Raw genomic sequence first — 22493 nt, 5'->3', positions numbered from 1 at the left:
CCCAGCCACCTTCAGCTGTGTGGTGAGCAGTCCTCCGCAGAGGGAGCAGAAGTAAGCCTCTTGCAGAGGGATAAAGCTGCACTTGTGTGAGGGTTGGTGTTTGAGGTGATTCCCAGACCCAGCAGGTTGTGTGGAGGTTCATTGTGAGCATGCAGTGGCAGTGCAGCCACCAGGGGCGGCGCTGCGGGGCGACACCACCGACACTGCATCCGCAACCAAACTTGCCCGCTGATGGACAGCCGCCGCCGCCAATGGGCGGAGCGCCGCGGCGGCTAGACCAATGGGAGACGGGTTGCTGGGCGCGTTGCTGGCGACGCGGCCAATAGGAATGAGGGAGGAGTAGGCGGGACGGCGGAGGAAGCACCAATTGGAAGAAGGCTTGGAGGCGGGAGGGTGGGCGGCCACCAATGGGAGGGCGGTTGCTAGGCGGGGCGGGCCAATGGTCGCGCGGTGGCGGCGGCGGCGGCGCCAGCAGGTTGGGGTGCGCTGGCCGGGTGGCGGTTGGCGGTGAGGGTGAGGGAGGAGAGGAGGCGCCGCCGAGCAGCGCTGGAGGCTGAGCCCGGCCCCGCCGCCCATAGACACCTCCCCGCACTCACCCCTCGCCCCACCGTCCGTCCATCCATCTGTCCCCGGGACCGACAACTTCGCGGCGCCGGGGCGAGTGCCGGCCCGGTCCAGCCCGGGCGGCGGCGGCGATGCCGACCATGATGGAGAAGGGGCCCGAGGCGGCGGGCAAGCGGCGCGCCAGGAGCGGACACAAAAGTTTCCCCGCGGCCGCGGCGGCGGCGGCAGCAGCAGCGCCCAACGGCAGCAACTCGTGGGAGGAGGCGAGCAGCGGCTCCGAGGACGAACCGGGTACGGGCCCACTCTACACCCCCACCCCCTCCCTCGCACTGTCAACCCCCCCCCCTCCACAACTCACCCCCTCATCCCCGCACTAACTCACTCCCCCTCCCATCACAACTCACCCCCTCATCCCCGCACTAACTCACTCCCCCCCCCCCATCACAACTCACCCCCTCATCCCCGCACTAACTCACTCCCCCTCCCATCACAACTCACCCCCTCACTCCCCCCCATCACAACTCACCCCCTCATCCCCGCACTAACTCACTCCCCCCCCATCACAACTCACCCCCTCATCCCCGCACTAACTCACTCCCCCTCCCATCACAACTCACCCCCCCCATCACAACTCACCCCCTCATCCCTGCACTAACTCACCCCCTCACTCCCCCCCCCTCCACAACTCACCCCCACATCCCCGCACTAACTCACCCCCTCACTCATCCCCCCACAACTCACCCCCCTCCAACTCACTCCCCCCCACAACTCGCACTCCCCCCCACAACTCCTCCCCCCTCACGCTTCCCCCCCCCCTCACGCTCCCCCCCCCCCCCCCCACAACTCACCCCCCCCACTCTCCCCCTGGACCCTCTCCCCCCACCTTCAATCCCCCCCGGACCCTCTCACCCCTCCCCGCGCACTATCTCCCCAACTCACCCCCTCACTCCACCCGGACTCTCCTTGATCCCCGACCCTCTCAACCCCGGACTCTCTCACCCCCGGACTCTCTCACCCCCCCCTCCCCTCCAGACCCTCTCACTGCCCCGACCCTCTCACCCGTCCCCACGATCCTCTCAGCCCCCCTCTCCCCCGATCGTCTCGCCCCACCTCCCGATCGTCTCACCCCACCCCCCCGATCGTCTCTTCCCCCCCCCCCCCCCGATCGTCTCTCCCCCCACCCCCGATCGTCCCCCCACCCCCCGGACCCTCTCACCCACCCCCCGGACCCTTTCATCCCCCCGCGGACCCTCTGACCCCCATCCACCTCGGACCCTCTCACCCCCCTCCCCCTCGGACCCTCTCACCCCCCCCCCCCGGACCCTCTCACCCCCCTCCCCCTCGGACCCTCTCCTCCCCCGCGGACCCTCTCCCCCCCCCTCCCCCGCGGACCCTCTCCCCCCCCCTCCCCCGCGGACCCTCTCCCCCCCCCTCCCCCGCGGACCCTCTCCCCCCCCCCTCCCCCGCGGACCCTCTCCCCCCCCCCCTCCCCCGCGGACCCTCTCCCCCCCCCCTCCCCCGCGGACCCTCTCCCCCCCCCCCTCCCCCGCGGACCCTCTCTCCCCCCCCTCCCCCGCGGACCCTCTCCCCCGCGGACCCTCTCTCTTCCCCCCCCCCCCGACCCTCTAACCTGATGTATCTCTGAACTACTTGTTCTAGGTGGGGGAATGCGAGTGGGCTCACAGTACCAGGCGGTGGTCCCTGACTACGACCCTGGTGAGGAATATTTCTGTGTGTGCATGCTGTAATTCTGGATGTTTGATGTGTTGGCATAGCCTAAAACTCTCCCTTCTCCCCCTCCACGTCTCCCCCTCTCCCTCCATATCGCCTAATCTTGTGTATCAATGTTATTCATGTTCAAAAGTTCATCATTAGAAAAAAAAACTCCATGTTGTACCTGGCTATTTGAGTTGTGCGATTTGTAAGTCTCCTTCTGTCTGTATGATGTGTTGAAATAGCCTAAAACACTATATTCCCACCTTCAATCCACACTTCTCTGTTTAATAAGTTAAGTGAAGGGGAGAGGTCTGTGTGGGGGACGGAAAAAACTCCTTTCTAGGTCACGGCGGGAAGAGTTAAGGTGATATAAAAGTACTCGGCATTGGTTATAATAAAAGGATGATAGATGATTAACTCGCCCCTCTCTCTCTTTCTCTCTCTCCACCCTACTGTTCGCCTTGAGAACAGCAGCAGCTGTTGAAGTTTGTGATGCAGGCATGCTCCCACTTAAATCATCACTGAAGAAGGGTCTCGACCCGAAACGTCACCCATTCCTTCTCTCCCGAGATGCTGCCTGACCTGCTGAGTTACTCCAGCATTTTGTGAATAAATCGATTTGTACCAGCATCTGCAGTTATTTTCTTATACTTCCTAGTCCACCTTGGCTAAAACTGAAATAATTGTACCAATGTCATTTCAGCTCATAATTGGAACAATCTTATCTCCCTGGGTTGTGTCTCGCTGTTTGCGTTGTGCAATTTATAAAACTCCTTTCAGACCTGGTTACTTTCACATTCACTATGAAGCCAGCACAGTTCTATTCTCAGATTTGCTGGAGTTATAATACGATTTTGGGGGGGGGGGGGGAGGATTTAAAGTGTATCTTTAAATCTATGTTATTTACCTCTGGGTGTCTGGGTGTGAAATAAGAAAACAAGTGGCCAGTGCAAAGGTGCTGAAAATATTTGTTATTAAACGTGCATTTAAAAGTTGGGGAATGCGTTTTGCTCTCTTAGTGCGGTGCATTGTTTTAGCCTATGGACCTGGAATGTTAACTGTACAGCGGGAAGCCCAGCAAAAGATGTTTCCAATTCGGCCAAAAGTTGGCTTTAATGTAAATATTTCCAGTAATTTTCATTGTTGATCAAGTTTGTAGTTTTTTCACGTATTCATTAGCAAGTTTGCAGATGACACAAAACTGGGTGGCAGTGTGAACTGCGAAGAGGATGTTAGGAGCTTGCAGGGTGACTTGGACAGGTTGAGTGAGTGGGCAGATACATGTCAGATGCTGTATAATAATGTAGATAAATGTGAGGTTATCCACTTTGGTAGCAAGAACAAAGAGGCAGATTATTATCTCAATGGTGTCAGATTAAGAAAAAGGGTAATGCAATGAGACCTGGCTGTCCGTGTACATCAGTCAGTGAAAGTAAACATGCAGGTACAACAGGCAGTGAAGAAAACTAATGGCATGTTGGCCTTCATAACGAGAGGATTTGAGTGCAGGAGCAAGGAAGTCCTTCTGCAGTTGTATAAGGCTCTGGTGAGACCACATCTGGAGTATTGTGTGCAGTTTTGGTCTCCTATTTTGAGGAAGGACGTCCTTGCTATTGAGGCAGTGCAGCGTAGGTTCACGAGGTTAATCTCTGGGATGGAGGGACTGTCATATGAGGAAAGATTGGAAAGACTAGGCTTGTATTCACTGGAGTTTAGAAGGATGAGAGGGGATCTTAGAGAGACGTATAAAATTATAAAAGGACTAGACAAGTTAGATGCAGGAAAATTTCCCAATTTTGGGGGAGTCCAGAACCACAGGCCACAGTCTAAGAATAAAGGAGAGGCCAGGGGAGGAAAGAAAAAACTTTTTCATCCAGAGAGTTGTGAATTTGTGGAATTCTCTGCCACAGAAGGTAGTGGAGGCCAATTCACTGGATGAATTTAAAAGAGAGTTAGATAGACCTCCAGGGGCTGGTGGAATCAAGGGATATGGGGAGAAGGCAGGCACAGGTTACTGATTGTGGATGATCAGCCACGATCGCAATGAATGGTGGTGCTGGCTCGAAAGGCCAAATGGCCTCCTGCACCTATTTTCTATGTTTATGTTAGAGAAACTGTTTTATGGCCACAAGATGTTTCAAATTGATTAAATGTTGGCTTTAATGTAAATATTTTGGGTAGTTTTCATCGTTGACAAGCAAATTTGTAGTTTTCTCATGTTGGAGAAATGGTTTTATTGCATGTAACATGAGTGTACCTGAAGCACGTTTTGGAAGTTGAAAATTGGTCAACTGCATTTTATGCCAGGAAACTGTTCTAAAACCACACAATCTTGATTTAACTACTTGTCACTGTGGCACAGTGGGAGCAAGATTTCTTCTCATGGCAATTTAATGCTGAATTGAGTGTTTTTCAAATCAAATTGATCTTCAAAGGTGATCTGAAAATGAATTAATTTGAATTTTGAGAGAATGTGTGTAGTGTCATTTGAGGAAGATGCTATCTGTTCCCTTAGCATTAAATGGCAAGAGGACTGGAAGGGCAGTGAATTTGAATGCTTCTATTTCATTGTTAGCTGGTGGGTGAAGAGGTGTGGGAAGGAACTACAGATGCTGCTTTAAACCGAAGATAGACATAAAGCTGGAGTAACTCAGCGGGGCAGGCAACATCTCCGGAGAAAAGGAATAGGTGACGTTTTGTGATGAGAGTCTGAAGTTACTCCAGCTTTTGTGTCTATCTTCCTAGTTTTATCAATGTCTTGGAACGTGGGTGAATGGCCATGCACAGTTTTAGCTGTGAAACTGAATAGAATATGTGGAATTGTGAAACTGAGCAACTTTGAAATTGTGGAATGGTGAATTACATGGGCTGGTAAGGATTTAAAAATGTGGAGAGTTGGTTGGCGATTTGGAACAGATGACTAAGTGAGGCTGAGTGGGCCTTGGTGTGAAGTTAGATTATAAGTGGTGGCATTTTGAATGCTGGGCAGTAGAAGAAGGGATGGTCAGGCCGGCACCACATTTGTCCATTAGAGTCATAGAATGATACAGGTGTGGCAACAAACCCTTCGGCTCCACTTGCCCACACCGGCCAACATGTCCCAGCTACACTAGTCCCACCTGCCTGCTTCTGCTCCAAACCCCTCCAAACCTGTTCAGTCCATGTAACTGTTTCTTAAATGTTGGGATAGTCCCAGCCTCAACAACCTGCTCTGGCAGCTTGTTCCATACACCCTCTGGCAGCTTGTGAAAACGTTACCCCTCAGATTCCTATTAAATCTTTTCCCCATCACCTTAAACCTATGTCCTCTGGACCTCGATACACTGACTCTGGGCAAGAAACTCTGTGCATCTACCTGATCTACTCCTCTCATAATTTTATACACCTCCATAAGATCACCACTCATCCTCCTGTGCTCCAAGGAATAAAGTCCCAGCCAATGCAACCTCTCACTATAGCTCAGACCCTCTAGTCCTGGCAACATCTTTGTAAATCTTCTCTGTACCCTTTCCAGCTTGACAACATCTGGCAGAGCTATGGGCACCATTGTTGGATTTAGCCAAGGTCAATGATGCTTTGGCATTGAAAGTAGAAATCACTTGTGGTTGAATTCAAATGGGGTTGAAATTAATGATGATGTTATGAGTGCTGGTTTAACTGAGACAATGGTTGATAATAATAATAATAATAATCCATTTACTGTACAAAATTAGAACACATCATATTGGGGGTAGGCATGGATAGAGAACTGGTTGGCAGACAGGAAGCAAAGAGTACGAATTAACGGGTCCTTTTCAGAATGGCAGGCAGTGACGAGCGGCGTGCCGCAAGGCTCGGTGCTGTGACCCCAGTTATTTACAATATATATTAACGATTTAGACGAGGGAATTAAATGTGACATCTCCAAGTTTGCGGATGACACAAAGCTGGATGGCAATGTGAGCTGCAATGAGGATGCTATGAGGCTGCAGGGTGACTTGGATAGGTTGAGGGAGTGGGCAGATGCATGGCAGATGCAGTATAATGTGGATAAATGTGAGGTTATCTACTTTGTTGCCAAGAACAGGAAGGCAGATTTTTATCTGAATGGTGTAAGATTAGGAAAAGGGGAGGTGCAACAAGACCTGGGTGTGCTTGTACATCAGTCACTGAAAGTGGGCATGAAGGTACAGCAGGCAGTGAAGAAAGCTAATCTTCATTGGCATTCATTGCGAGAGGATTTGAGTTTAGGAGCATGGAGGTTCAACTGCAGTTGTACAGGATCTTGGTGAGACCGCACCTGGAGTATTGTGTGCAATTTTGGTCTCCTAATTTGAGGAAGGACATTATTGCTATTGAGGGAGTACAACGCAGGTTCACCAGGTTAATCCCCGGGATGGCAGGGCTGACATATGATTAAATAATGGGTCGACTGGGCTTGTATTCACTGGAATTTAGAAGGATGAGAGGGGATCTTAGAGAAATATATAAAATTCTTAAAGGATTGGACAGGCTAGATGCAGGAAAAATGTTCCTGATGTTGGGGGAAGTCTAGAACCAGGGTTTACAGTTTAAGAATAAGGGGTTGGCCATTAAGGACTGAGATGAGGAAAAACTTTTTCACCCAGAATTGTGAATCTGGAATTTTCTGGCACAGAAGGCAGTGGAAGCCAATTCACTGGATGTTTTCATGAGAGTGTTACATTTAGCTCTTCGGGCTAAATGAATCAAGGGATATGGGGAGAAAGAAGGAACGGGGTACTGATTTTAGATGATCAGCCACGATAATATTGAATGGCGGTGCTGGCTCAAAGGGCTGAATGGTCTACTCCTGCACCTATTTTTCTATGTTTCTAAGCAGGTTGTGCTAAGTAGTCAAAATGTAGAAACAAAGAACTACAGGTGCTGGTTTATACCAAAGATATAGATACAAAGTGCTGGAATAATGCAGCGCGTCAGGTAGCATCGCTGGAGAACCAAAGGTAGACACGAAGTGCTGGAATAACTGAAGAAGGGTCCCGACCTGAAACGTCACCCATCAATTTTCTCCAGAGATGCTGTCTGACCTGAGTTACTCCAGCACTTTGTGTCTGTCTTCAGCTAAGTAGTAATCAGGAGTACTTTGAGATGTCTTCAGTAAGATGCAGTTAGCTAACACTTCAAGGATAGTAAAATACCCTGGTGTTTCATAGGCATTTCCTAGGAGTTTGATGAGGAGGTATCATGCAAAGTTAGTCAGAGTTGTATTTTAAGGGAATAAAATAGGAAAGCACCAAGAGCTAACTCCTGATCACTGGTTCCGGCATCAAATGCCAGGGCACAGATGGTGGAACAATTAAAATTGGAAGGGCAGGTGGTTAGAACGGGAGGGATTTGAAAATAAAGGCAAATGTGGTTGCTTTCAGAATTTGGCTGTCTGATGGTTGCAATTGCATGGTCTGGGGTATGAAAAAGCCTTTAAGTTCTTAGGCTCTGGGTTTGAATGAGCTGTGGTTGGGTAAGATAGGTGTTGTATTTTAATTTTTGTACTCTAGCAGGTATTATTTGCTTTGGCTAAGTTCGTTCATCAGTGGTTTAATCTTGGGACTGTTCTGGGCTGCGTCGCTCGTTGTTGAATGCAGAAGATGATTGAAAAAGAATCCACCAACTTGAATTTCAGTACATGTGACAATTTCTAGGATAGAGGTGATTAGCTGAGAATTATGATCTATTTAATAGATAGATCTGACCCAAGAATAACATTGATTTTACTTGGACGATAGACACAAAATGCTGGTGTAAATCAGCAGGGCCGGCAAAAGGAACTTTTTCACCCAGAGAGTTGTGAATTAGTGGAATTCTCTGCCACAGAGTGGAGGCCAAATCACTGGATGAATTTAAGAGAGAGTTAGATAGAGCTCTGGGGGTTAGTGGAATCAAGGGATATGGGGAGAAGTTGGGCACAGGTTACAGATTGTGGATGATCAGCCATGATCACAATGAATGTGCTGGCTCGAAGGGCCGAATGGCCTCCTGCACCTATTTTCTATGTTTCTATTTGGATAGAAGGAATGGGTGAAGTTTGGGGTCGAGACCCTTCAGCTTACAGATTCCAGCTTTTGTGTCAATCTTCGGTGTAAACCAACATCTGCAGTTCCTCCCTACACATTTATTTTTACTTGTCCGGCAGGAAAGTTTGTTACTTGCTTCAATTGAATTTTCAGAAGGAGTTGTAGTATGACTCTTACTGTAATACTGAGATGGAATATATTTTGGGCCTAATTGTGGTCCCCTCATTAGTTATTCTTCACGGCTGGTGCTACAGTTTTAATAGTTGTCTTGTATGCACGCTTGGTAAATAACTGCATCATCATTGAGAGATTCAGAGATTTGGACGTTACCAATTTGTGTTTTCCTTTGAAGGTAATTACAGATGGAATAAATCATTAAGCAAAAAACTTTCACGTACCAGTTTCTTCTACAAATAATTAATTATTTGTAATGTATTCGTAATGAAAACAAATGTATCTAGATTTTGAAAAGAAAACAATCTCCCAAATTTGAAACTAATTATTAGTCAACGTAGCGGAGTAAAATCTACAAATATGCATTTGGTGAGAGGATTTCTCTTAAAATTCTGTTCATTTAAAATTGTCAGAGGAAGAGCAAGATGTATCAAGGGATTTAAACTAATGCCAATGTTTCATTTTACTATTGGTGTTCTAAGCGGTACAATGAAATATGAAGGTGTGGTAAAGAGAGAATACTAAAATGAACAATGATTTTATTCCAGATCTATTTATTTCAGAGAACTGAAGTTTGTAGGAGATAATTTGTTATATTTCCTATAAACCTACTGACTCCTATGGTTACTTTGACCACACCCTATCTCTTGCATCCATTTCTTATTGTTTTGTTTCTTATCGTTTTGTCACATACCATGTGTGTTCATCTTTAGTTTAGTTTAGAGATAGTGTGGAAATGGACCCTTCAGCCCACCAAGTCCGTGCTGACAGGTGATCCCCGCACACTAATACTATCCTACTAGGAACAATTTACAATTATACCAAGCCAGTTACCATACAAGCCTGCACGTCTTTGGAGTGCGGGAGGAAATCGGAGATCCCGGAGAAAACTCATGCAGGTCATGGGGAGAACGTACAAATTCTATACAGACAAGCAGCTGTAGTCAGGATCAAACCTGGGTCTCTGGTGCTGTAAGGCAACAACTCTACTGCTGTGCCACTGTGTTGCCCCAATCTCTGGCCTTTAGTTTAGAGATACAGTGCGGAAACAAGCCCTTCGGCCCACCCGGTCCGTGCTGACCAGCGATCCTGCATATTAACACTATCCTACACATACTAGGGACAATTTTTACATTTACCAAGCCAATTAACCTACAAACCTGCATGTCTTTGGAGTGTGGGAGGAAACCGAAGATATCGGAGAAAACTGATACGTATGAACATATGATAGACCTTGAATAGCATTCCGTGTTGTATAGGAAGGAACTGCAGATGCTAGTTCACACCAAAGATAGACACAATGTTGGAGTAACTCAGTGGGACAGGCAGCACCTCTGGAGAGAAGTACTCCTGTGTTTCAATGCACCAGCACCAACATTGAGCACCATACTCCAAGCTTAATTGGAGCTAGCGAAAATGTTGGAGGATTATGTGCTGTATGCGACGGCTGATGGGGTAAAAGGTGAGGACTAGTGGGACTCTGTCCCTGTTGCGACTGGGGGAGGGGGAGCAAAAGCAGAGCTGCGGGTTATCGAAAAGCCTTAGTGAGGGCCTCGTCTATGATGGAATAGGGGAACCTAAATAATTAGGACATCTCCGATGCCCTGGTATGGAACACTTCGTCTTGGGCACAGATGTGGCGTATTAGGGGGAATTGGGAGTAGAGGATAGTCTTTACAGGAAACAGGATGGGAGGAAGTGTAACCTATATAGCTGTGGGAGTTAGGTTTATAATAGATGAAAGTCGATAATTTATCTCCTGTGAGGGAGACGGTGAGATCAAGAAACTGCAGGGGGATATCGATGGTCCAAGTAAATTTGAATGCCATATGGAAATTAGTAGTAAAGTTAATGTTCAGTGAGTTCTGCATGGGTACAGGAGGTGGCCCCAATGCAGTCATCAATGTAACGCCCCCTCCCCTGACACACGGTCTGAAGAAGGGTCTCGACCAAAAATGTCACCCATTCCTTGTATCCAGAGATGCTGCCTGTCCTGCTGAGTTACTCCAGCATTTTATGTCTATCTTCAGTGTGAACCAGCACCTGCAGTTCCTTCCTACACACTCGATTAACTGGAGCGGCTCCTGATCCAGGTGAGCCACAACCCCAGAGATAACTCACCGCGATCACAGGAAGAAGGTGCAAACTCCAACAGCACCCAAAATCAGTGGCGCTGTAAGATAGCAGCTCTACCTGCTGCGCCACTAATGGGAAGCAGAGGACATGATATTAATATAAAACTTTAGACATTACTCTACAAGACATTTTAAAAATAAATTGGAACACTGACCTCTAGATTTGTTTTAGCAGAATATATTTGCAACAATTTAGAAAATTGTTTAAATTTAAAATTTAAATTTAAAAGAGGCCAACTTTCTTAAGTGAAGCTATGTTTGAGGCATCCATGTCTTAAGTTAAACTAGTTTTTAAGTTTATCCTGCTAAGGATACAGGAAGAGCAAAGATGGTTGACTGTGATAAAGGGCAGTATAAGTGTAGTGCAGGAGACCCCGGTGGCTGTGCCGAATGAACACATGTACACCCTCTTGGGAGCTGTCGGGGCAGAAGATGCTTCCAGTCCGAACGGCGAACAGGTTGGTGGCTCCAATACCAATGATGAGACTGACGTCGGGCAGAGCCATAGTGGTGGATGATTCCATTGTCCGAGGTGCAGACAGGAGATTCTGTGGCGGTAGACGAGACTCGAGGATGGTCTGTTGCCTCCTTGGTGTCGGGGTTAAAGATGTCACGGACTGACTTCAGAACATCCTCATGAGGGAAGGTGAACAGCCAGAAGTAGTTGCGCACGTAGGAGGAAGTCGTCGTCGGGAGGAAGAGGAAGGCGGTTCTGCATCGTGAGTTTAAAGAGTTAGGAAGAAGACTTCTAGGGTGGTTATCTCTGGATTGCTTCCTGTACCTTGTGCTGGTGAGGGCAGGAACAGGGAGATAGAGGATATGAATGTGTGGCTGAGGGGCTGGTGCAGGGATTTAGATTTAGATTGGAATCTCTTCTGGGGTAGGGGTGACCTGTACAAAAGGGATGGGTTCCACCTTAACTGGAGGGGGACCAACGTTCTGGCAGGCAGGTTTGCTTGTATTACACGTGTGGGTTTAAACTAAATAGTGGGGGAGGGAAGGGTTGACAAATTGGGAATATAACGATGGAGTTAAAGGGGAAGTGATTACAAGAAAGGTTGCAATTCTAGGGTGTCGGAGGAACTGAAGAAAATTCACATTAGGCAGGAAATGGTGTTGGGTAGACTGATGGGACTGAAGGCTGATAAATCCCCAGGGCCTGATGGTCTACATTCCAAGGGTACTTAAGGAAGTGGCTCTAGAAATCGTGGATGCGTTAGTGACCATTTTCCAATGTTCCATAGATTCAGGATCCGTTCCCGTGGATTGGAGGGTAGTTAATGTTATCCCACTTTTTAAGAAAGGAGGGAGAGAGAAAACGGCAAATTATAGACCAGTTAGTCTGACATCAGTGGCGGGACAGATGCTGGAGTCAATTATAAAAGAAGAAATTGCGGAACATTTGGATAGCAGTAACAGGATCATTCCGAGTCAGCATGGATTTACGAAGGGGAAATCATGCTTGACTAATTTGGAATTTGTTTAGGATGTAACTAGGAAAATGGACAAGGGAGAGCCAGTGGATGTAGTGTACCTGGACTTTCAGATAGCCTTTGATAAGGTCCCACGTAGGAGATTAGTGGGCAAAATTAGAGCACATGGTATTGGGGGTAGGGTACTGATATGGATAGAAGATTGGTTGGCAGACAGGAATCAGAGTAGGGATTAGCGGGTTCCTTTCAGAATGGCAGGCAGTGACTAGTGGGGTACCGCAAGGCTCGGTGCTGGAACCGCAGCTATTTACAATATACATTAATGACTTAGATGAAGGGATTAAAAGTAACATTACCAAATTTGTGGATGACACAAAGCTGGGTGGCAGTGTGAACTGTGAGGAGGATGCCATGAGGATGCAGGATGACTTGGACAGGTTGTGTGAGTGGGCAAATGCATGGCAGATGCAGTTTAATGTGAGGTTATCCACTTTGGTGGTAAGAACAGGAAGGCAGATTATTATCTGAATGATGTCAAGTTCGGAAAAGGGGAAGTACTAAGAGATCTGGGTGTCCTTGTTCATCTGTTACTGAAAGTCAGCAGGCAGTGAAGAAAGCTAATGACATGTTGGCCTTCCTGACAAGAGGAGTTGAGTATAGAAGCAAAGAGGTCCTTCTGCAGTTGTACCCTAGTGAGACCGCATCTGGAGTTCTGAGTGCAGTTTTGGTCTCCAAATTTGAGGAAGGACATTCCTGCTATTGAGGGAATGCAGCGTACGTTCATTAGGTTAATTCCTGGAATGGCGGGACGGTCATATGTTGAAAGACTGGAGCGACTAGGCTTGTATACACTGGAATTTGGAAGGATGAGAGGGGATCTTATTGAAATATATAAGATTATTAAGGGATTGGACACGCGAGAGGCAGGAAACATGTTCCCAATGTTGGGGGAGTCCAGAACCGGGGCCACAGTTTAAGAATAAGGGGTAGGCCATTTAAAACAGAGATGAGGAAAAACCTTTTCACTCAGAGATGTAAATCTGTGGAATTATCTGCCTCGGATGGCAGTGGAGGCCAATTCTTTGGATGCTTTCAAGAGAGAGTTAGATAGAGCTCTTAATGATAACGGAGTCAGGGGGTATGGGGAGAAGGCATGAACTGATTGGACGATCAGCCACGATCACATTGAATGGCGGTGCTGACTCGAAGGGCTAAATGGCCGCCTCCTGCACCCATTGTCTATTGTCAAATGAAAGAAGAGGACTTTGTGAGGGTAATTGACAAATCATGTTGAGGTTTCTTGACATTCCTGTTAAGGAACCAAGATGAAATTAAAGTCTAAAATGGTAATAGAAGTATATGAAATACCTGCTCCTTTTAGCTTGAGGCAAATGTATGTACTGTGGGAAGAATGTATTAAGGATATGTTAGGTGCGGCTCCAGGAATGGAGTAAATTGAAAGGTTTGTTTCCCAGAAACGCTTTGCAAAAGAGCAATTGGTATGTCTTTATTCGCTTTACTGCCAAAAAACAAAGTTGGTTAAGTACTTGACGTTCAGTGTTTTAGAGTTGTAGAGTCCTACAGCATAGAAACAGTCCCTTCAGCGGACCATGATGTCCCATCCAAGCTAGTCCAGCATTTGGTCCACACCCCTCTAAACTTTCCAATCCATGCACCTATCCAATTGGCAGCTCGTTCCACTGTCCTCTGTGGAAAATGTTCCCATTAATGTGGGGAAATGACATTTAATGGGGGAAATGGGCATTTGCCCCATCTGTTTCCCTAGAGGTAAATTTTGTACGCCTCTAAGATCCCTACAGCCTTCTGCAAGGAGGAATAGAGGTCTACCATGCCTGACAGCTTGGCCCCGTCAGTTTTGGCAAGAAAATGGCTGCTTAGTTTAAGCACATCAGTGGCTGTTCATCTGAAGAAGTGTCCCAACCCAAAACGTCACTTATCCATGTTCTCCAAAGATGCTGCCTAACCCACTGAGTTACTCCATTTACTTTCGTTAAAAATAATTCGTTGGCCAATAGATTGAGGATGAATATGGATATGAATATATAAATGCAAGCTCATTCTTTTTCTGTAATAGTTTTAAGTAACAGCTGCTTCAAATAGTATGTTAACAAATGTAATATTAACAAGGTAAACAGTGGTCAGAATTTTAAGTTGAAGTTTCTAAAAATATAGGATCTGATATGCTAACATTTTATCTGTGTGGATTCTTGCAGGTGTTTTTTTTGCCACTGAAGGGATCACAATTTAGGGATTGTCTCAAGGGGATAATCTAACAGTCACTACTTCAGTACCAGCAGCAATCAATATTGGATCATAGCCACTCGAGCTGCAACACTTTTATTAGACCAATGTTGTGATTTCATCTAATACATCACACCACATTAAAACAGTCGATAGGCCCTTTGGATTAACTTAAATGGTCACTGGTTTTATAGGTTGTGTGATTAACATTCAAATTACCACAACAATATTTTCCATAATCCTTTATTGCTATATTGTTTTCAGTCAGAGGTCTGTCTGTGTTGGCGCTGTATGTTTCTTCAGGAATATTCCCATTGCTGTGCTTCTTTATGGGGCCTTTGGCTCTGCACTTGCCCAAGTTGACCAGTGCCAAACACTTCCGGGCACCTGACCCATGCTGACTAATCTCTAAATCAATCCTGTCTCAAATTATTACTAACCTTGTGAGTGCCACTACCAGTGCTCTTGGCTTAGTTCCCATCCTTGCCGCTGTTTGATCCAGTGACCCCATGCCTGCCTGCCTTTATTTTTATCCCAGTATTACCTTGCCATTGTCAGTAGCATCTCAGAGAACAAACCCTCAGCTTTGTGACTGTTTCTGGTCAGCACCTTGAACAATACCACTGGAGATTAAAGATAGTTGCACCTAAAATGTGATATGCAGTTTTTAGTTTTAGAAGGAAATTTTCAGTTTACTGGGTAGCACTTTTGGTCTTGTTTGTGGTCTTTAACCATATGGATTCTAGGCCCAATCAGTAATTGGCTGTGAATTAATTATATGGCAGTAGTTCCTTCTCCAAAACTGTTATTTTGAAACTACATTTTTCTCCTTGTGTTTCTTCCTTTTATCCTGGTAGCTTTGGTAATGCTTTTGTGAAACTAATCGCGCATAAGATATGAATCATACATGTTGTGACTTCACAGGTTAATATTTACGCAAATATTTGTCAAAAAACGGAATCAAGAGTCAAGAGTGTTTTATTGTCATATGTCCCAGATAGAACATATATGTGTATACACACACAAAAAACAAACAATAGTAGTGCAATAATAGTCTTTTGTAGTTCAGAGCTTTTTGGAGGTTGTCGTGTTTAACAGCTGTAGGGAAGAAGCTGTTCCTGAACCTGGACGTTACAGTTTTCAGGCTCCTGCACCTTCTTCCTGATGGCAGGTGTGAAATGCGTGTGTGGCCAGGGTGGTGTGGGTCTCTGATGATGCTGGCTGCCTTTTTAAGGCAGCGACTCCGGTAAATCTCTTCGGAGGTGCGGAGATCAGAGCCGGTGATGGACTGGGCAGTGTTCACAATTTATTGCAGTCTTTTGCCGAACTAGGTTGTGATGCAACCAGTTAATATGCTCCCTAGTGTACACCTGTAGAAGTTCAAGAGAATCCTCTCTGACATACCGAATCTCCGTAATCTTCTCAGGAAGTAGAGGCGCTGATGTGCTTTCTTTATAATTGCATCAGTGTGCTGGGTCCAGGAAAGATCTTCGGAAATATGCACGCCCAGCAGTTTGAAGCTTTTGACTCTTCGCCGTGATATAAACAGGATTGTGGGTCCTCATCCTTCCTCTTCCAAAGTCCACAATAATTTTACTGATATTGGGAGCCAGGTTGTTGTGCCGGCACCATTTGGTCAATCGATCGCACTCATTTCTCTACTCTGAATCATCACCATCTGTAATTCGTCCAACTACGGTGGTGTCATCGGCGAACTTGAAGATGGAGTGGCACTGTGTCCGGCTACACAGTCATGAGTAGAGCAGGGGGCTGAGCACGCAGTCTTGAGGTGCTCCTGTACTGATTGTTAATGAGGAAGAAGTGTTTCTGCCAATTCGAACAATGGATGAGGAAGTCAAGGATCCAATTGCAGAGGGATGCGCAGAGACCCAGTTCCGTGAGTTAGGTAAACAGCTTGGAGAGGATGATGGTATTGAACGCCGAGCTGTAGTCTATAAACAGCCTGATGCAAGTGTTTTTATTGTCCAACTAGTCCAATGCAGAGTGGAAAGCCGGTGAGATCGCATCCTCCGTCGACCTGCTGTGACTGTCGGTGAACTGTAGTGGGTCGAGGTTCTTGTTGAGGTAGGAGTTGATCTGCACCATAACCAACCTCTCAAAGCACTTCATCACCACGGACGTTAGTGCCGCTGGTCGATAATCATTGAGGCAGGTCACCTTCCTCTTCTTGGGCACCGGTATTATTGATGTCCTCTTAAAGCAGGCGGCAACCTCAGACCTCAGTAATGAGAGGTTGAAAATGTCTGCAATAGCTCCAGCCAGTTGGTCGTCACAGGTTTTGAGAACTCGACCGGGTGCACCATCAGGTCCAGACGCTTTCTGAGGGTTCATCCCCCTGACGGATTTTCTGATGTCGGCCTCTAACTGTGACAATTATTATGCTTCTTGATTTTTATCACAACCATTTCATTTCATTGCAAATGCTTAATACAAGCCTCCCTTTTTCCACATAATAGGAAGATCTGTCTTTTACTGTTTCTCATAATGAAAGAATCATGTAAATTTCTGTTTTTTATTAATTTAGAATGAATTTCCTGTTATTCTATTATCCTTGTTTATAGTTGTAATTGTTTGGTAATAACTGTATACTGAAGCATTTTACTTAGTTTTTATTTATGATCTTGTACTGTTTTAAATCTGTGACAACTTTCAAATGTTGCGTGTTTTCTTGGAGGTTAATCAACCATTGAATATTTTGAGCATCTGTCTTCTATGTAATTAGTAATCTTAAAATACCAAGCTTCCTGCATTTTTTCAGATAAGCATGTAATTACTAAATGTTAGATTGGTAAGTCAGGAGGAGAGTAAAACATTGGTTTTAATTTACACAGGAATAGTCTTTCCTAATTCAATCCATTATCTGAATGTAGAAATAAATACAAGTACTCCACAACAGGCAGAGGTTCATTCAGTACAAGGCCACTGATCTATCATGGAATCTGTTAAAGCAGGTATTGTGATTGTATTACCACTAGCCTAGTAATTCAGAACATGGAACTAATCCAGAGGATCTCAATGTCAAATTGATAAATTAAATTCACTTTTAAATATTTAGAGCTGAAATGTTATTACTTTTGAACATGGCCATCAGCTGTTATTTTGCTTTTAGGCAAAGTAGCTGTACTTACCTGTTCAGGCCTTGTTTTACTTCATTGCCACACTGGATCCTCCATAGTGTAAGCTACAGGGTTGCTATAAACTGTCAACGGAAGCCAGGATTGCAAATAAAGAAATCCTCTGGGTTCCACATTATTTCACTTCCTTCTCCCGCGGCTTTTCCTTACCTTTGGCCAATTCCATGCAGTTCTGTTAGGGCACCTCTAACTCCAAGATCAGGGGCATTAATTTGAGCACTTTCCTGCATATATTTCATTTATTTCTATTTGATACACCACATACTGTTTCAATCCAGTTTTGTCGATTGCTTGCTGGTCTTTCTGTAGGCATTGAATAGGGAGGGGCAGCACAGTGGCGAATCGATAGAGCTGCTGCCTCACAGTGCCAGAGACCTGGGTTAGATCCTGTCTGTGGAGTTTGTATGTTCTCCATGGGAGTTTCTCCATGTGCTCCAGTTCCCTCCAGCATTCCAAAGTCGTGCAGGTTTGGAGATTAATTGGCTTCGGTAAATTGTCCCTAGAGTGTTGGATAGAACGAGTGTAAGAACGATTGTTGGTCACCCATGGACTCGGTGAGCCAAAGGGCCTGTTTCCACGCTGTATCTCTAACTGAAAGGTGGACGCGAGTACATAATCTTATGGTGCTCATCACTTCATTCCCCCTAATGCTATCTTGTGTTGTGGAATTTGAATATTTAACTTTGCAAATGAACCTATTGTTAGAATTTGAGTTTTGCATCCCACTGCCTTTTGTGAAATGACCCACACGTGGTTTGAAATGCCTTAGCTAACCTTTAGAACCACTGAGCACCTAGTCCATGCCAACCAGCAACATCCATCCAACCATTTGTGATGGGCATAGAATTTGCAACAGTATTGTAAGTTGGGATATCACAAATATTAACTTACAGACTAGAGCAAAATAAAATAGCCATGATCCAAGGATGATTTCACAAAGTTAGTCACCATGTAAGTTACAGAATTATTTTTAACCAATGAAGATAGAGTCTGAAGAAGGGTCTCAACCCGAAACATCATTCCTTCTCTCCAGAGATGCTGCCGGTCCCACTGAGTTACTCCAGCATTTTGTGTCCATCTTCGATTTAAACCAGCATCTGCAGTTCCTTCCTACACAAGATAGATTGCTCGATGGGTGCCACAAGTTACCACTTTTTTTAAAAAATCGTGCTATTTGCAAAGAGGTAATTGAGGGATCTATTTTCTCTTATTCTGCAGTTTACTTAACATAAAGGTCAATAGGGTTACATCTTTGATGAATTTTCTTATTGTTACTGTTAAAAAATCACAAGCTATTGTGTCAGTATCCTTTGCAATCTGTGAACAATTTATATAACCAGTCATGCCTCGAAGGACTCTTGCTCTGATTTTGAGGACATTGAGAAGTCCTCCAAGTTAAAAATTACATTAATTTATGATTGCTAGATTTTGTTATAATTATGAGTTTATGTAGTTTTGATACAGGTGATTGGTGAGCAATGAATGCTGCTAAAATTATCAGAGACTTGTCAACGGACACAATGTTTATTGCCCGCTATTACCTTTCTACAATAGTTCATTTGGGGAACAAGCTTGTTTACAGGGAGTTAATATTCTGAGCTGCTTTAGCATTACATCAGTGATTCTTTTTCTTGGATCAAACTGCTGTTTTTTTTAAAAGACACAAAGCACTGGAGTAATTCTGCAGGTTAGGCAGCATATCTGGAGAAGATGGTTGGGTAATGTTTCTATGTTCTCTAGAGATGTTGCCTGACCGGCTGAGGTACTCCAGCACTTTGTGTCTGTTCTGTAAACAAGCATCTACAGTTCCTCACTTCTACATCTAACTGTATGTAATGAGTGTGCAAAATCCTTGTGACTCATCACAATTCGGCATGTTTTCCAGATATTTTTGATATCATGTTAAAGCTGGCTTTATGCACTCGTGTAGTGATTTGCTTTTGATTAACTCCTACCAACTGGTAGGTTTCTAGACAGCTGACCACTAGGGCCATCGAAACTGAACTTAATACAGGCCATCCCTGGGTTGTGAGGGAGTTGTGTTTTTAAGGTATCCAGAAGTAAATTGTGTCTAGGTTAGAACATGCACAAATTTACTCCACTCAACATACCATTCCCCCCCCCCCCATTGTTTTGTAAAGAATCATCATAATCGTAATTTATTAGCCAAGTATATTTTGTAACATACGAGGAATTTGGTTAACAATACAGTCGTAACCAAAAAGCAACAAGACACACAACTACATAAAAATGGACATAAACATCCACCACAGCGTCTCCTCCACATTCCCAACTGTGATGGAAAGCAATAAGGTCTTGTCTTCTTTCCTCCCGCGCGGTTGGGGGAGTCGAGCCATCTGCAGCCGGCAATCGAGCTCCCTCGTCGGGGTGATTTAAGCTCCCACATTGGGGCGGTTGAACACCTGCAGCTTGGAATCCCAAAATCGATCCCTAGCCAAGGACAGCGAGCTGGAACCGCAGGTTGGAGCACGAAAGTCCGACCCCTGGCAAAGGATCGCCCGCTCTGTGATGTTAAAGTCTGCAGGCTCCGTTGTTTTGAAGCTCTGGAAGTTCCAGCAGAGGCCGCCAACTCCACGATGTTAGTGCGGACAGAGATACGACACGGAAAAAGTCGCATCTCCATCGACGAAAGAGATAAGAAAAACTCCTCCCCCCCCCCCCACCTCCACATGAGGCAGCCATCAAAAGCATATAAGAAAGAACAAGGGGAGAGAGAGAACTGTTTCTGCAGTTCATGGGTATAAGTATATCTGTTGGATTTTGGAATTTAAAAATATGGATGCTTGTTTGTATGTAGGGGTGTCTGTTGGGCATTTGTACACCGCACAGCCTGTAAAATCACCTGATATTGTAAAAAATGGATAATTTTGTCCCCTCTATTCTAAATTTGATACTTGATCAAGTTTCTTTCTCTTAATGATGTGACATTGGACCTAGATTTGGCACTTGCATTCTGAAACTTTAGCGTCTGCTTGCAAAATTGTATCCATTAAATGTTGGGCTGTTGACTTCTGCTGAATTTTCTCTCAATGTGAGGTCTGAGTGCACACTCATTGATTTGCATTGCTCAAAATCTATTTTAGTGAATGTTTCAGATTCGTGATTATCTTCCTATCAGGTAGAGATTCAGGTTAGTTTGTCATATACACTTGCAGTGAAATTCCTTATTCACAGGAAGCTCGCAGACTAAGCCATGTGTTTCTATACAGTAAAGTTAAATCTAACAATAAATACCATGAGTCAAAACAGTATGGTGCAAGATTGTAGTGCAAATTCCACGTCGTGCAAAAGAATATTTAAGAACAATAACAGAATAAATGAAAGAATTAGAGGTAAGAGTTGTTCACAATGCTGGAGTAACTCAATGGGACAGGCAGCATCTGGGGAGAAAGAATGGTTGACGTTTTGTGTCGAGACTCTTCTTCGGACGGACCCGGGTCGAGACCCGAAAAACCACCCATTCCTTCTCTCCAGCGATGCTGTCTGTCCCGCTGTGTTACTCCAGCATTTTATGTCTACCTTCCGTGTAAACTGGCATCTGCAATTCCTTCCTACATAGAGGTAAGGGTTATCACATTTTTGAGCAAGTGGCTATAAAGAAGAAAGCAGTATTGTTTTTAGAAAAAAGAGTACCATAGTAGCTCAAGGGGTTAGACAGCATCTCTGGAGAACATGGAAGAGAGGAGGGGAAGTTTGTAGACTGTTGCGAGTGGGGTATAACTTGGCCCCAGCTACTTGCCGCCACCATCAAATGGCTGCTATTGTAAGGATTTGCCGAGGATACTAAAAGTGGGAGAGAATATGGTGAATGGATAATAATCGGGGAAAAATGTGAGATTAATGATTTAGGTACCCAAAACAACAGCTTGGTCCATATCCCTCCTTGCGGCATCTTGGTCAGCAAGGACGAGTTGTACAGAAGGGCCTGTTTACTCCATGACTCTAAAACCTAAGAGTTATTTTTAAACGGTAACAAATCAGAAGATGCTGATCGTTCAAAGGGTTCGAGCACATGAGTCACTAAAAACCAATACGAAGGTGTAGAAGGCAGTTAGGAAGGCAAGTGGTATGTTGTTCTTTAATATGATCGTATTTGAGTACAGGAGTAAAGATATCTTGCTGAAAATACAGAATCTTGGTGAAAACAGCTGGAAGGATGTTTCTCCTGGTCAGGAATCTAAAGCCAGGAGTCAGTCTCAGACAGAGTAGGATATTTGGACAAGAAATCTTTCCACACAAAGGGTGGCAACATAAAGGATTTAACATCAGGACTATGGAGGCTTGGTGCAGTTTAGAAATACTGCATGGAAATAGTATTTGACCCAACGATCCCTGCACACGAACATTATCCTACATACACTAGGGACAATTTTACATTTATACCAATGACCCTACTAACTGCGTCTTTGTAGTGGGAGAAAACCGAAGATCTCGGAGAAAACCCACGCAGATCACACTGAGAATGTACAAACTCCGTACAGAAAAGCAACCGTAGTCAGGATCGAACCTGGGTCTCTGGCACCCTAAGGCAGTAGCTCTACTACCATGCCACTATGCTGCACAGTTCATGGAGTTCATTCAAAATGGATGATCTAAATAAAAGCAGAACAGGCTGGAAAGGCTGAATCAGTTACTTGTGGATTAAAACACTATTTAAAAACCTATTCCATACAATTTTGTGTGTTAATTTTAGAGTAGTCTACTATAGCAAGATGGTAAATATCTCCTTTTTCTCGGCAAGTGATATCTGTAGATTTGGTGGAGGTGGCAGCAAAACAAAGTAGCGGGTGGAAGAATGTGCAATCACTGACGGCAGCTTTGAGGTGTCTGCATAAAAACTTGCATGTGGGAAAATCAATCAATTTCAATTTCATGATATACAATTATAGTGAACACTTAGTTTTACCATAAGCAAACTCTGAAATCCAGGCCATCGACTATTCTGTCCTGCAACGCTTTAAAAAAAAATATGGAAATAGTGAAGTTTGTGTATTTTCAGAAATG

At 45.1% G+C, this 22493-nt stretch overlaps 1 protein-coding gene across 3 annotated transcripts in view; it reads left to right on the top strand.

The window, feature by feature from the left end:
• The first annotated feature begins 465 nt into the window (after window positions 1–465).
• Window positions 466–22493, top strand: part of rcor1 (REST corepressor 1) — a 93902-nt gene continuing 71874 nt past the window's right edge. For all 3 annotated transcript variants that reach the window (XM_078406012.1, XM_078406010.1, XM_078406011.1), the window contains exons 1-2: window positions 466–855; window positions 2224–2280. In XM_078406012.1, coding sequence (XP_078262138.1) covers window positions 696–855; window positions 2224–2280 — 217 coding nt within the window. In that variant the 5' untranslated portion in view covers window positions 466–695. The remainder of the gene's footprint in view (window positions 856–2223; window positions 2281–22493) is intronic.

Source organism: Rhinoraja longicauda, chromosome 10 (genome assembly GCF_053455715.1).
Source record: "Rhinoraja longicauda isolate Sanriku21f chromosome 10, sRhiLon1.1, whole genome shotgun sequence".
Lineage (NCBI taxonomy): Eukaryota > Metazoa > Chordata > Chondrichthyes > Rajiformes > Arhynchobatidae > Rhinoraja > Rhinoraja longicauda.
This window is presented reverse-complemented; position numbering and strand designations above follow the sequence as displayed.